At 44.5% G+C, this 13244-nt stretch overlaps 1 protein-coding gene across 1 annotated transcript; it reads right to left on the reverse strand.

Annotated features, from left to right (window-relative positions):
* Nucleotides 1-2627: 2627 nt before the first annotated feature.
* rab11al (RAB11a, member RAS oncogene family, like) lies at nucleotides 2628-13170 on the reverse strand. Its single transcript, XM_018745639.2, has 5 exons — nucleotides 12728-13170; nucleotides 7383-7578; nucleotides 7091-7284; nucleotides 6649-6729; nucleotides 2628-4938 (listed from the first exon to the last, which is right to left on the reverse strand). Exons 1-5 carry the CDS (start codon nucleotides 12765-12767, stop codon nucleotides 4799-4801), a joined length of 651 nt encoding a protein of 216 aa, XP_018601155.1. The 5' UTR covers nucleotides 12768-13170; the 3' UTR covers nucleotides 2628-4798.
* Nucleotides 13171-13244: the final 74 nt, after the last annotated feature.

The following is a 13244-nucleotide window of genomic DNA, read 5'->3' on the forward strand; positions in this document are numbered from 1 at the left end:
ATTTTAATGCCTTTTTGTTTCACTGAGCATTCAGGCTGTTCTACTCTTGAGATAGCATCAGCAGCATTCTTTCAAAAACTTTATTTTTGCAGAATTCTTAAGTAGCATTTAAATGAAATAAGTGCAGGTGATTTTGCTAACAAGTTCTAAATTATGGAAGCGCTTAAACCCTTTAACTGTGGCTCTCAGTGAATCAAAAATGCACATTGTTATATTTATCTTTATTATAGAGGATATTATTCTAACCTTTTAATGGAAAGAGTAAATATTAGATTTTTTTTAAAACAAGTTCCCGTATCCCTCGCTCATCATGAAACACGGAAATATTAAATGCTCTTACTTGCTCTACAACGAACGTACGGCCCGTGCTCCAATTGTGAAACGAACATCGGTTTGGAGCACCTGAGCGCGAAAAGCATTGTAGTATTCGTGGTTACATGCGTGAACTCATTCACTCACATTCCTATACACACACACACACAAATACGCTATCCGACAGACACGTTAAAGCCTTAAAGAGCAGTTCAGGACACCGTCCAGAACGTAACCTGGACTCTTCCGGATACGTTCCATCCAGCTACATTTCCCTGAGGGCTTTTGGGAAGTGCGCACGCAATATGTCGTAAATGTTTGGGTAACACACACGAGCACATGCACACACACCCATACATATCCATACTAGTTTGCATGTTTCTTGTCATGTGGCCTAGATTGAAGGGCTGGATAGGCATTGGCCATCCGCTCTTGTAGATTACCATGTTAGGCTAATAAGTAGACAACCAAGGGATCATTTAGTAAGGGGCATCAACGGCGGTGGTCCATCAGGCTCTTTCAGTCCCTATGCGCTCCATACATTTCAATAGATGGTGGCGTGTAGCAGTGCAGCATTATCTTGCTACTTAACCTGTTTTGACAAGTACTGCTATTGCTGTTGGTGTCACGTGGGGGGGGGGGGGGGGGAAACTATATGATATAGGCAAAAACCCACTGGCTTCATCACACCACAATATCGATTTTTCTCGACCCTGCTGAGCGTTGAACCAACACCGACTCCCCCCAAATGTGTAGAACCTTCGCCGTTCAAACCTTTCTCCGAGTTCGGGGTGTCCATGGTGCCACTTTCACCCCCATTTAGGTTATCAAGGGTTGTTCATGTGGGGCAATAATACCGTATGGATTTGTGGGACAGCGCAGACTTTTGAGACTGAAACTGTCCGACGGACCTACCGCTGCCATCCTTCACAAGGGGAGGGGCGTTTTTTTTCCCAGTCTGGCAGTGTCTTTGCTAGATTTCCGAATCTTTGAGCATTGTTTAAAAAAAAAAATTTAAAAAAAAAGAAAAAAAAACTAAGTTCTGTACTGGTCTCATAGTGGTTTTAGTACTTTGGTTTGGGGTGGGCTTCCGCCGTGCCCATTTTCTGGTGTATCTGTGCGAAGAGAAGGGAGGGGGGTGGTTTGACATGCTACGGTGTTTCCTTGTCTTTCTGAGACACACAACACGGCTGATTCTCACAGCCTGCAGGGGTGGGCAAGCCTGTTCCCGGGGGGCACAGGCAAGACCCCCCTCGATACGGTCTTTCATCCAGGCCCATAGTTGTTTCATTGAAATTTATGATCTGAACCTACGGGTGCTTGCGCACTTGATGCGTCGGCCCTTTTGCCAGTTCGAAAGCCAGGAAAGTTGCAGTACGGCGGCCCTCCAGGCACAGCGTTGCCCACTCCTCACCCAGCGCATGTAGGTTTAATTTTTCATTGGGGTATAACATCTATACGGTATTAACATTAGTTTTTATTCATGTATTTTTTATTTTTTGCAAGATGGTTTAAAAATGTATTGTAAATGTTTCTAATAAAAAAAAAAAAAAAAAAATTCTAAGATGCTCAGTGTTTTACTGTCCTTCACAGTGCAATAGACCAAAGCACATGGTGCAAATATTGAACCAAGTGGTGATGAGCAGAACCAAAGATAATTTAAGATGGTTTATTTTTATGTACACATTTAACCAAATATACAGCAAATCTGTTAGAAATAAAGGGGGGGGGGGGGGGGAGAAAAAAAAAAAAAAAAAAAAAAAAAAAAACACACACCTTTAAATGCACACTGGAGTCTTAGGGAAGATACTGAGTGGGGGGGGGGGGGGGGGGGGGGTGTTGTTCTAGAATATGAAAAAATTATCCGTTTTCAGGGGCCTGTTCCCAGCCACTTGCTGTTCCAGCGTGGCTCTTCGTGGGTCTCAAACAGTTAAGCGAACACCCATTTCAATTTGACATTCATTTCCTGTGCAGTTCCTCAAATTAACATTACACCTTTAAAAAGCCTTATACTTCAGCTCAGACTCATTAGTGCAACCGAGGACCTAAGGCCCTGTAGTTATTCATTATCTAGTTCCGTACTAACCGTTCAAAGTGAAGGAGTTTCTTTTTCTACCAGTTTTTCTTTATGACCTTGGAATAAATAAACCTGAGAGGTGCAGCATCCTGGTCCAACCTATGAGCATCACCGCATGCCTGAGCTCAGCCAGCACCAAACCTCATGCACACGCACACACACACAAGGATCATCCACAACCAGCACTGAGAAAAGGTTTAATAATCAACACAGAGACGCAAGTGGACACAGTCAGGAATTCAGCACACCTGCTATTTAATTACTTGGAAACCCGGGACTCATTCTGCAGCAAACGCTGCTTTAGTGAAAAAGTGGTTATTGACAGAGGAATGTCTTACACGCAAGGGCCTTACAACATTTTCATAAAGGTAAAGGGGTCCAACTTCAAGGAAGAGAGGATGGGACTTTAAAGGGTGGGGCCCCGTTTTTCGGCTACATGAAGCGGAGCACGAGTTTGCTCTCAACTCCATCTGTGCTCCGCAGTAAATTGGAATTTAAGCCAAATTAAAAAACACAAACTTCCGTTTACCATGCAACGGTGTTCATTTGACACGAAACCCTGCAATTCTAAGGTCTCAGTGATGTGCAATCCTGGAACTACAAGGTCCGTTTCCATGACAAGTGCCTCTGAAGGGAACATAGGAGTAAGCAGGGAAGGTGCAAAGGTAGAGCCCTGGACTGACTGGTGGTCAGTACCACGGTCACATGGCATGTGGAGCAACTACACTAGGACAAAGTCCACTGCTTCCCTGATGGATCAGCAAGACATCGTAGAGCCAGTCAAACCTCCCAAATGGAGGCGGAGGAGACAAAGACAGTGACCGTCACAGTGAGGTGAGCTACTGCTGGCAGTGCAACATCTCAACTACATCAAGTATTCTCCAATCTCAATACCATACAGTCTGGGCAGCAAGGACCTTGTCAGCCCCACGGTACTTGGGGGGGGGACATAAAACTATACTGCCTTGAAGACTGCCAAATGACTCTTCAGAAGAGCACAACCCTTAACATTCTGGATTACTGTAGTAAAACACAGGAAGCCAGACCGTTGCAACATAGTAACGTGCTCCATTATCCTGGTTCCAACTTCGAAAGCTACAAAGGCAACAAGGAGCCAAAACAGAAAATACAAACAAGATTGTTGTTTCTTTAGATGCAGTGGAAAATATATGGTTAAAGGACTATGAAACAATGCAAACATAGTAATAACACCGCTGGTGAAACATTTGGTTTTCACATTAAATTCATTTTTATAATCTGAAATCAAATATTACTGATCTCCTCAAGAGCAAAATTTAAGCCTTTGTGTCTGAATTAAATAGTCATTTATGGACAGAAAACATTGCAATAGTGCCTAAAGATCATTCAACAGAGGAGATTCACATTCAAAAAAGCAAATTAAAAGTAACTGATACACTGATCTACTTTGTGACACGGTCAGTGCGGTAAGAGCAGAAGTTAAGGCAATTACAACAAACTGCTTACTGCAATGGCAGTCAGAATAAGTCTATTGTCTTCTGTTCCCCTTGGAAACACTGATTTCCAATCACTGACCAAATACTGATTTGAAATCAGTGCTACCAGGTAAGTCTGGAATGCAACCCCTCTCCCAACACCAAAACTATGTAATGAAACTCGTATATAACAATTCTTTAACCGTCTGAAATCTCATTTTTTAAAAATATTATTTTTAACATTTGTTATTTATTAATCAACTTCTGAGGGCATAGATCACACGTGGACTGAAAATAAATCAGAACTACATAGTGTCTCCAAAAAAAAAATCATTTCTATATGATCACATCCACAAACTACCGATTCATAACTAGTTTCTCCTCTATTCCGTGTAAAAGCTTTTTTAATTTTTTTTTTTTTTTTTTTTTTTTTAAAAAAAAAAAAAAGGTTTGTGCCATCCCTGCTGAGAACATGGCCAGAACAAACATGGGATTTGCAGAGCAGGAGGAATTATGTAAGATATATACATTTGTCTCAGAGTCCCTCCTACATTCATACACATCAGGTGATGTTTTGGATCAAGAAAGATTGTTCACATCTCACCCCATGACCTGACAACATTGGTCACCTGCAGTCTGAAGCTTTTAGCTTTCTGACCTTAGGGCTGGTTCCCCTTTGGTCAATGGTGTTATTACAACATCGTTAGAACCTGCAACAAGATGCTACAAAGATGTGTATGGTACTAACATTAAAAACCACAGCTCTTTGCACCCAGCCATGTCCGTGTCCCTTTAACCATATTACACAATATTTTCCATGTTCAAGAGGAAAGACTCCTTGTGGTTTGCTGCTGCCTTCGTCAACACTACCCACCACCTCCCTTCCCACTCCCCCAAACCCCACAATCATCCCCCAGTCAGCACAAACCCCTCCTAGGTTCCCTATGAGGAGGTCTCAGTTGCCCTGGCAACAAGAGCTCTGCTTGGGTGTGTGCTGGGTGGGTTGCACCGTGATGGGGACCACATTGGAGTTGGGCGAGAAGTCAGAATCACCAGGGCCGGACATCTGCCGCTGGGACACAATGCGGTAGATGGCTGCATTGGAGGAGGAGCGAGGTGAAGGAGTAAGCAAGCAAGAGGAGAAGGAAACAAAAACAAAACGTCAGGCAAGGAGAACATTCAGTAGATCAATGGTAGTCAAATATGGATCAATTTCATCTGAGTAAAATAAAATGCTCTGGTAAGACAAAGAGCGTACACATTTTGGCAACTTTTGTTGCTCGCTAGCAACATTTTCTACCCTGTAATCACTAAGTGATCTTCCTAGGGATGATGACCAGCCCCTCTCAGTGGCCCACAGCCCCCTTGATTCTTCCACACAGCCATTTATGTGATCCCAGTTCAGCAAGTTCATCTAAACAACCTGCTCCCTCCAGCAGCCCTTTTTCCTCACCCCTTGCCTTACATCTGTCCCCTTTCTCTTGAGTGACACTGGACCACAGCACCACCCTGTCTGGAAGCATCCCATGGTATCCCTCTCACACTCAAACCAATACACCTGGGGGCCACAGTTTCGTAGCCCTTGGTTCTTTCGACATTGCCAAACACTGCCAGCCAGCTGGTAGCACCCCCTTGTGCAGGGGGCCCGAATCATTTCAGCTGGAATGCCACCAGCTGCCGAGTCACTTCGTCACTCGTCTTGTCGCTCAGCACTAGGGTGACATCACCTGAAGAAATTCAGACACCTTAAGCTTAAGGCCATAGGAAACGAGCTGAGCACAGCAACTCATGCACACGATGCCTCTCTTCATAAATGACTAGCTGGTTTGCATAAGGCATCTAGTTTCCAAGATACATTAAAATAAGTTCTCAAATTCAGAACATGGTGGTAAAGCTAAAAGGGATCTGACAGTGTTTAGACACAAATTAGCAGTAAATTTGTTTATGTTCATTAGATAGATAAACAATTACTGTGTCAGGGGTGTGCCCTGAAGGGGATGGCTCATGCAAACCATACGGCTCTCATTTTTGGGTTTTTTCCGCCATCTAGCGTTGCCAGGTGAACATTGCGTTTAAAGCAAATTGTATTTTTGCTGAGATGTATGCCCAAAAGAGTTTGCTAAATGAATAAATGTAAATGTTAAGCAAGACAACAACGGGGGCAACACGGTGGTGAGGTGGCTAGCGCTGCACACAGGAAACCACACAGAGTCTAGGCTGATTGGGTTTGGGTTTGAATCCAGCTCAGTCTGCGTGTTCTTCTCATGTCCGTAAGGGCTTCCGTTGGGTGTTCTGGTTTCTTCCCACAGTCCAAAGACAAGCCATTCGGATGCTCTAAACTCTACTGTGCACTTGCAAGTGACTACCCAGCGATGGACTTGTGTCCTGTCCAGGATGTACACCCCTCAGCCTCGTGCCCAGTGATTCTGGGGTACGCAGGCACTAGACAGCCGTGAGCAGGACAAGCGGGTATCGAAAGTGAGTGAGAAGAATGACAACTGGAAACTCAGTTTTCGACAAAGGAGATTATAATAAGTTCAGTGATTACACTGCAAGTCCAAAAAAAAAAAAAAAAAATCATCTTTTCATATCCACCCAAGAGCATAAAAATGCCCAAGCACGGCTGAGGCTGCAGATTAGAGAAACGCACACACATACACTCAAATCCCACAGGACTGAATTGGTGCCAGTTTTCTCACTCTCATTATTTCTAATAAACCAATAGCACAGCAATGGTATTGTGCAGTTTCCTATGCTAAAGATAGAGAACAGGAGGGGTGGAGTCTCCTTTGCACACACACATACCTGTGAGGATGGTCTGGAAGGCCAGCTCAACATTGGAGGAATCCAGAGCAGAGGTCTCCAGAAAAGACAACCCATGTTTTTCTACAAAAAAAACATGGATTACAGTCACTTTTAGGGAAGTTGAAAAGAGCCATTTCCCCAAAGTGTAACAATTCAAACCAAATGAAGTAGAACAAACCCCCCCCCCCCCCCCCCCCCCTCGCCAGCACTAGACAATTCACGGTTTGAGCAACTTTCCAGCATACACCGGAATGCATCCAAAACTACCAGACACTCAGTTCCTGAAGATTGCGTCATATAACCATTTGGTTTTGTCCGACAGTTTAATCTCAACGTGAACCATTTAAAATCCATCTTTTCTATTAGACAAAAGAAGTTACTGAGAAAGATGCACATTTTTGCTCAAGCGAGACAGTGTAACAAACCTTCTGATCCACCTCACCTGCAAAGGCCCTCGCCTCGTCGCTGGGGACAGCCCTCAGGTGCCGCAGGTCACTCTTGTTGCCCACCAACATGATGACGATGTTGATGTCGGCGTGGTCACGCAGCTCTTTAAGCCAGCGCTCGGCATTCTCATATGTCAGGTGTTTGGCAATGTCATACACCAGCAGAGCGCCTACTGCACCCCGGTAATATCTGGGGGTGGGGAAAGATAAAAGACACACGTCAATTCTCTAGATTAAGAGTTATAATAAATGTGGGTGTCATTCTAAGAAGTGATCCAGGCAACTTACGCAGAGGTGATGGCACGGTAGCGCTCCTGGCCTGCCGTGTCCCAGATCTGGGCCTTGATTGTCTTGCCCTCCACCTGGATGCTGCGCGTGGCAAACTCCACGCCAATGGTGCTCTTGCTCTCCAGGTTGAATTCATTGCGGGTGAAGCGGGACAGCAGGTTACTCTTGCCCACACCCGAGTCGCCGATTAATACCACTGCAAAAGGAAAAGCATTTACATGGTTACACGGGGCAGCTCCTGCACCATCCACAGAAAGACACCTTGACTTTCCTTGATTTTTCTCCAGGTGCTCCAGCCTCCTCCCACAGTCAAAAGACACTTTCATGTGAACTTGTGCCAGTAGTGTGCTATTGCGTGGATAAATGAGTGTGTCTGTAAACAACTGCCCTGCAAAACACTGGTGTCCCATCCTAGTGTACCCTGCCTCACTATGCTTTTGGAAGAGGTTCCAAACCACTGCAGCCTTGCAACAGACAAGTGGTTATTGGCTAGTGAAGTACCCACCCGTTTCCTTTATCCAGTTTTTTTTTTTTTTTTTTTTTTTTTTTAAAAACTTGCTGTATTCATTTACATTGATCTAATCGAGGTACAGAATCATCTCCAATCCAACTGCGAAAGGGTTTTTCCATGTAAAGGGCCAAACCGCTGAAGCAATGAAATACACCCATGAAGAAGGCTCCTGTATTTCTAAAGAGTTTTGTAACCCCAAGTCTTCTGACATCAGATGAGCGTCTCTGCTCATAACGCCAAAGGCACCACAATAAGTGACTAAATAAGTTGCTACAGCTGAAGCAAAGCACTTAAGCTGCACAGTATCTCAGCCGTAGGCTGTTGGGAAGTGGGGGGGGGGCAGCTGGACAATGAGAACTTGACAGCGACACAGGCCCACCAACAGAGAAGCCTGTTCTCCAGACAGAGAGAACATCCACCGAGATAAAGCAAATGGATGAGCGGTATAACGATGAAGTGGGTGCGTGTCACACACACACTGTGAGAAAATTAAGATTAATCACTGGTGCTGCTGAGATACTATAATGGGAGCTAAGCATAGAATGTGTTGTAATACCTGTTGGGTGCATACTGTCCTAACCAAAAAGGTGAAATGCACCACAGCACTGGCGAGAACTAGGAACAACTCAGAGATGGCGGAGACAACGGCACTGCTGGAAACCAACCCTATCCCTTTGCTATTAACCACCATTTATGTCTGCAACATCCTTCCCATGCATGCTTAACCTAACGACCAAACTTGATTTATTCTTCACTCAACATAACAGGAGACACTGCGACTCATTGAACCAGCCCTGCGCACTCTCATCCTGTACGGCAGATGTCTCGAGACATTGCACAGCAATGAAACACAAACCCTGCCTCACACACGGACAAGAAATGTAGACCATTAGTGTTTGTTCTTAATCCAACAGCTTCAAATCAAAGAGGCTAAACTAAACCTTCCTTGCGACCAGCTGCTGCCGCTCACACAGGGGAAAACATAGCGATTTGGGGTTACCATGTCTCCTCACCCCAGATGACAGGTGCGGCAGTATAGGGAGTCGAACCCATGTCCCCACAGAAGGGCACGTAACCAGCTGGCACCGTTATTACAGCCGTCTCTTTGCAAAAGAGCCAGATTCAAATCCAACTCCTGCTGTACTACTCTTGAGCAAGGTCCTTACCCTGAGTTGATATAGAAGAAGTTACCCAGTTGGAATCATTTCTGAATTTGTACAAGTACCTTACCATACAAAACCTTGAATTTTAAGCTGTTTTGTAGAAAAGCATTAACTGAATGAATAAATATGTATATTGTATATTACCACTTGATGTAATTAACCATTTACCAATGCATGTCGGTCTTTGATCACACGGTTTGAACATGGTAATTCAGGCACAAACTTAGACTGTAGAACTCCTCCTTGTTCCTTACATACAGAGCCTGAAGATCTTGTAAAAACTGATGATGAACAAAGCTGGGCAGCTGAGCAAACAGAACAGCTTCTACTGTACTGAAGGCCAGTACACCATCAGAGTCTGAACTTTGCATTTATGCCACTCCTAAGCAGCATCCAAAGCTGTTTTGTCCTTTCAAAACAGTTCTGGGTAATAAAAGTCAACATACCGGTTCTGTGCTGTAATAAAGTGGTCAACTGAAAAAGACGAGTCAAAGCCAGTGACTCGGATGAATATGACAAAGTCCCAACCTGTGATACTCGTAGCAGCCTTAGGGTACTGCAGTTTTACGCTACACCTCAGAGTGAACCACCTTTTTACACAAAATTCCAAAACAAAAGGCCCAATCGGGATTCGACACGGAAAAGCTGTAGTTTTCCTGCTCCCATGATGTTGCCCACATCACAGCCGATGACAGGAAATACAGGACGGCAGTTATGGGACGACACCTGTGCTTGTTAAAACCCCCCGCCCCCAAAAAAAACACTTCAATTCAAAGATGCTACCGAGGACATCAAAAACAAGCAAAAGCAACTACTTAAAGGTGTGTAGTAGGTGTGCTGACAATGAGATACTAAAAGGTCTGTTCAAAGTGAACAATGGTCTGCTTCATTATCTGAGTCACCTGCAAAGTGAAAGGGTGCAGCTCGGGCTTAACGTGTGGGCTGTTGAGCAACTAATAGAGGAGGAACTGACGATTCGATACACCATGGGGAGAAGAGGCAGGTTGTTGTGGGGGGTTGGCCACATTGTCTGCCACATACCGGCTCCACCTTTCCGAGTACGTGGCTTTTTCCCCCAGCTCGCTCAGGGAAATCTAAGCTGCATTCCAAACCCTCCCTCAGGGATCGGCCGAGCTGCTCTCGCACCCGTGCTAAGAAAGAGGACAAATCAGGGCATCAGGCGCTCACCGACAGAGCACCGATCGGAGATGAGCAACTTCACCAGCAGTACGGGAAACGGAACCTTAATAATAAACAAGCATTTTAAAAGCACCCCTCATACTATAAATACAGCGAGTCCTTTCTGTAATGAAGCAGGAATTTCAACCTGCCATGGCCCTCTTCATTCTGTAATCCATGTCAGCTCTTTGCCACTGAAACCCTAAGAGACATTCCACAGTAATCTTAAGATACTGGCTGGCCTTTCCAGTTCAGCAAGAGAAAAGGGCAAAACGAATGGACCTTCATTTCCTGTCGTCATTCTCAACATCAATAAACAGTGAGGTGGCAGCGTTTCTAAAGTGGCAACTGTTGGGACTGGCGTACGGCATGTGCTGTTCAAGTACGTTTTAATGCTTGAGGCCTAAGTGTTTTCTGTGTTAAGTCTTTATTTGTAAACAGACTACCCAGTTGTAATTACCCCTCGGCAAATAAAACATTACAAATTACACTGTTGATTTCCGAATACCCACACACAGTGGTAGGGCAAGTTAATAGAAGCAGTATAATACACCCTTCAATAACCATTTCCAAAAAAAAAAAAAAAAAAAGGATCTGATGGAGCAATAACAAAACATACCGACAGACACATTTTAACATTTGCCGATTCATTCATTCGAGAAGTTAATGAGTTCATTAACATAACACCATATGCTGGAAAAGGACCAGTTGTGGGAGACTGAAGTCTCTTGGCTGTCAAAAAAATATGCTGTACATCTTTCTCAAGCAGGTTTTATTTGAATGCCCTGCAATGGCTTAATCTTGTGGTATTTTCTCAAAAAACAGTGTTGCAACACGCATTGTGAGAAGTCTCCGATGACACAAATCCATCACGGCGAAGCACCGACTGACTCGTAAAATCTAACCATACCTTACACTTTATTAACAAAACAGATGGACCTGTACCCTGCCACCACATTTTGCCTTCAGGGTTCATTTCGATATCTCATAGGAACATTAGTTAGGTCTGGTGGGATGGAGAGGAAACACACAGTTTTCATCAAACCATGTTACCCACTTAAGGTTGATGTGGCTGTTAATCTCTTGAAATACATTGTTACATCTGCCACCTCCAGTAGTAGCGGTTTTGGGGTCAACCTGGATACGATGTACAGTGTTGCTTACAGTATGAAACACCCTTCTGCACTGCAGCCCCAGGCCAGAGCCACTTCACACCACACACAGAAAGCTGGTTAAGGGCACACACCTGGAAGTTTCCAGACTAAATCTAAAATGGGGTTCTGCTTCTGTGGCCTGGAGAATAACACTAGAATTACTCCAGTAAAATGTGCCTCTGTACAAGTGGGTACAAACATGTTACTTTGTTGACATTTTTACCAAAATCCACTTACAGTATTTTAACAAACATTTTCTTCTTCTCCTCTGAAGCAATTTGGTGAAAGTACTTTGCTCAAGAATACTACATCAGAGGAAGCCGGAAGTGAAATTTACACTGGTAACATCCAGATGGTAAGTCCATGTGGTCAGGTAAACTACCTGCTGCTAGGTTGAGAAACAAACATGATTAATGTCTACTGTTTAACAGTCACGAGAGACGAAGTAACTACAACTTTTTACGTGTCATGTGGGTGGACTCCAGTCCACAGCAGCCATCAATCATGTCGTGGGGGGGGGGTGTTACACATCTGCATCCCCCGAGGACACCGGAAGAACATTCCCGATAACAGGAGGACAAAGCTGTGCTGAAATGCTAATTATTTTTCATGTCTGTAAGACGCCAACTTCAACTAGTACCTGTTCACGGGGACGCTGAGCACCGGATCACGTGGGCCGCGCGGACCCTCTACACTTGACTTGTCGGGAGCAGCAACAGAACTGGTAGTTCTTAGCTCATGTGGAGCGCGGCTCACGAGACGCGCGCGGCCGGCACGCTCGAGGCGGGGTGTACGACGCACCGCGACACTACCGACATGACGTCAGGCCTGACTTAGCCATCGGTGCAAAAGTCATTAGAAAGCCACCAAGTTCTTTTAAAAAAAAAAAAACTGCTAGTCCAGTTAATTCGTTTGCGATTAATCTTCATAAATGCTAAATAACTTATGGTAAACACTGGACATTATTTACACTCAGGGGAAAAAAAAAAAAAAAAAAACCACGTCAGTCAGCGGCTACCTGTCAGCTTCAGCACTTGATATCGCGATAACTGGTTCGGCAGATAGTTAAATATCATTTCACGTCAGAAAGTCCATTAAATCGACAGGGGCCCCCGTCCCGTGTCCAGCACTTCTTTCTGAGCACTTCCGTGGCGTAAATCATATACACCTACACTGATATATATATATAGTGTATATTACATTTACATAGTCCATAATAATATACTGGTTAAGTGCCTGTCTGGTGTAGAAAGCCTGAGGTCAACGTGAACGAAAAGCTGGAGTTAAAACTGTGTGGAAAGCCGCCAGACTCTCTGGCCAAGTCGGAGCGGTGCTCACCTTTAAAAAGGTAGTCGTACTCGTCTTCCCTATTCGTCATTTTACCACACGGCTCCCGGTGCGACGAAGAACTTCGGGTGTCCTCAAGCAGGTAGCTAAGGCTTTGTGTGGGTGTGTACTGTACGGTTAAAAAAGACGACCCCAAAAAAAAAAAAAAACTTGTCCAACTACTTTGTACCCACGTCACGAACGACACTTCCTACTGCGAGGCAGCGATCTGCTAGCAGCAGCCTATACTTGTTTGCTGGAGGAATTACCCTGCACAAGTGTCATCTATACGCTGTACCGCGCCCTCAAAAGAAGTCCTGGAGATCCTCTAAATGAAATGCTTGTTTTCTATTTCGATAAAAACAACTTTACAAGTTATGCGATACGATCCTCTTCTCTTTCGCGTTTCTCCAACACGACCGGCCCGCCTAGCTCTCCTTTCCAATTGGCCAGTAGACGGCAAGTGTTGACCACTGTCTGCAACGTGATTGGTTCAAATGACTTGTCAGTCGCACTCAATAAATAGTTA

This window comes from Scleropages formosus, chromosome 23, assembly GCF_900964775.1.
Source record: "Scleropages formosus chromosome 23, fSclFor1.1, whole genome shotgun sequence".
NCBI lineage: Eukaryota > Metazoa > Chordata > Actinopteri > Osteoglossiformes > Osteoglossidae > Scleropages > Scleropages formosus.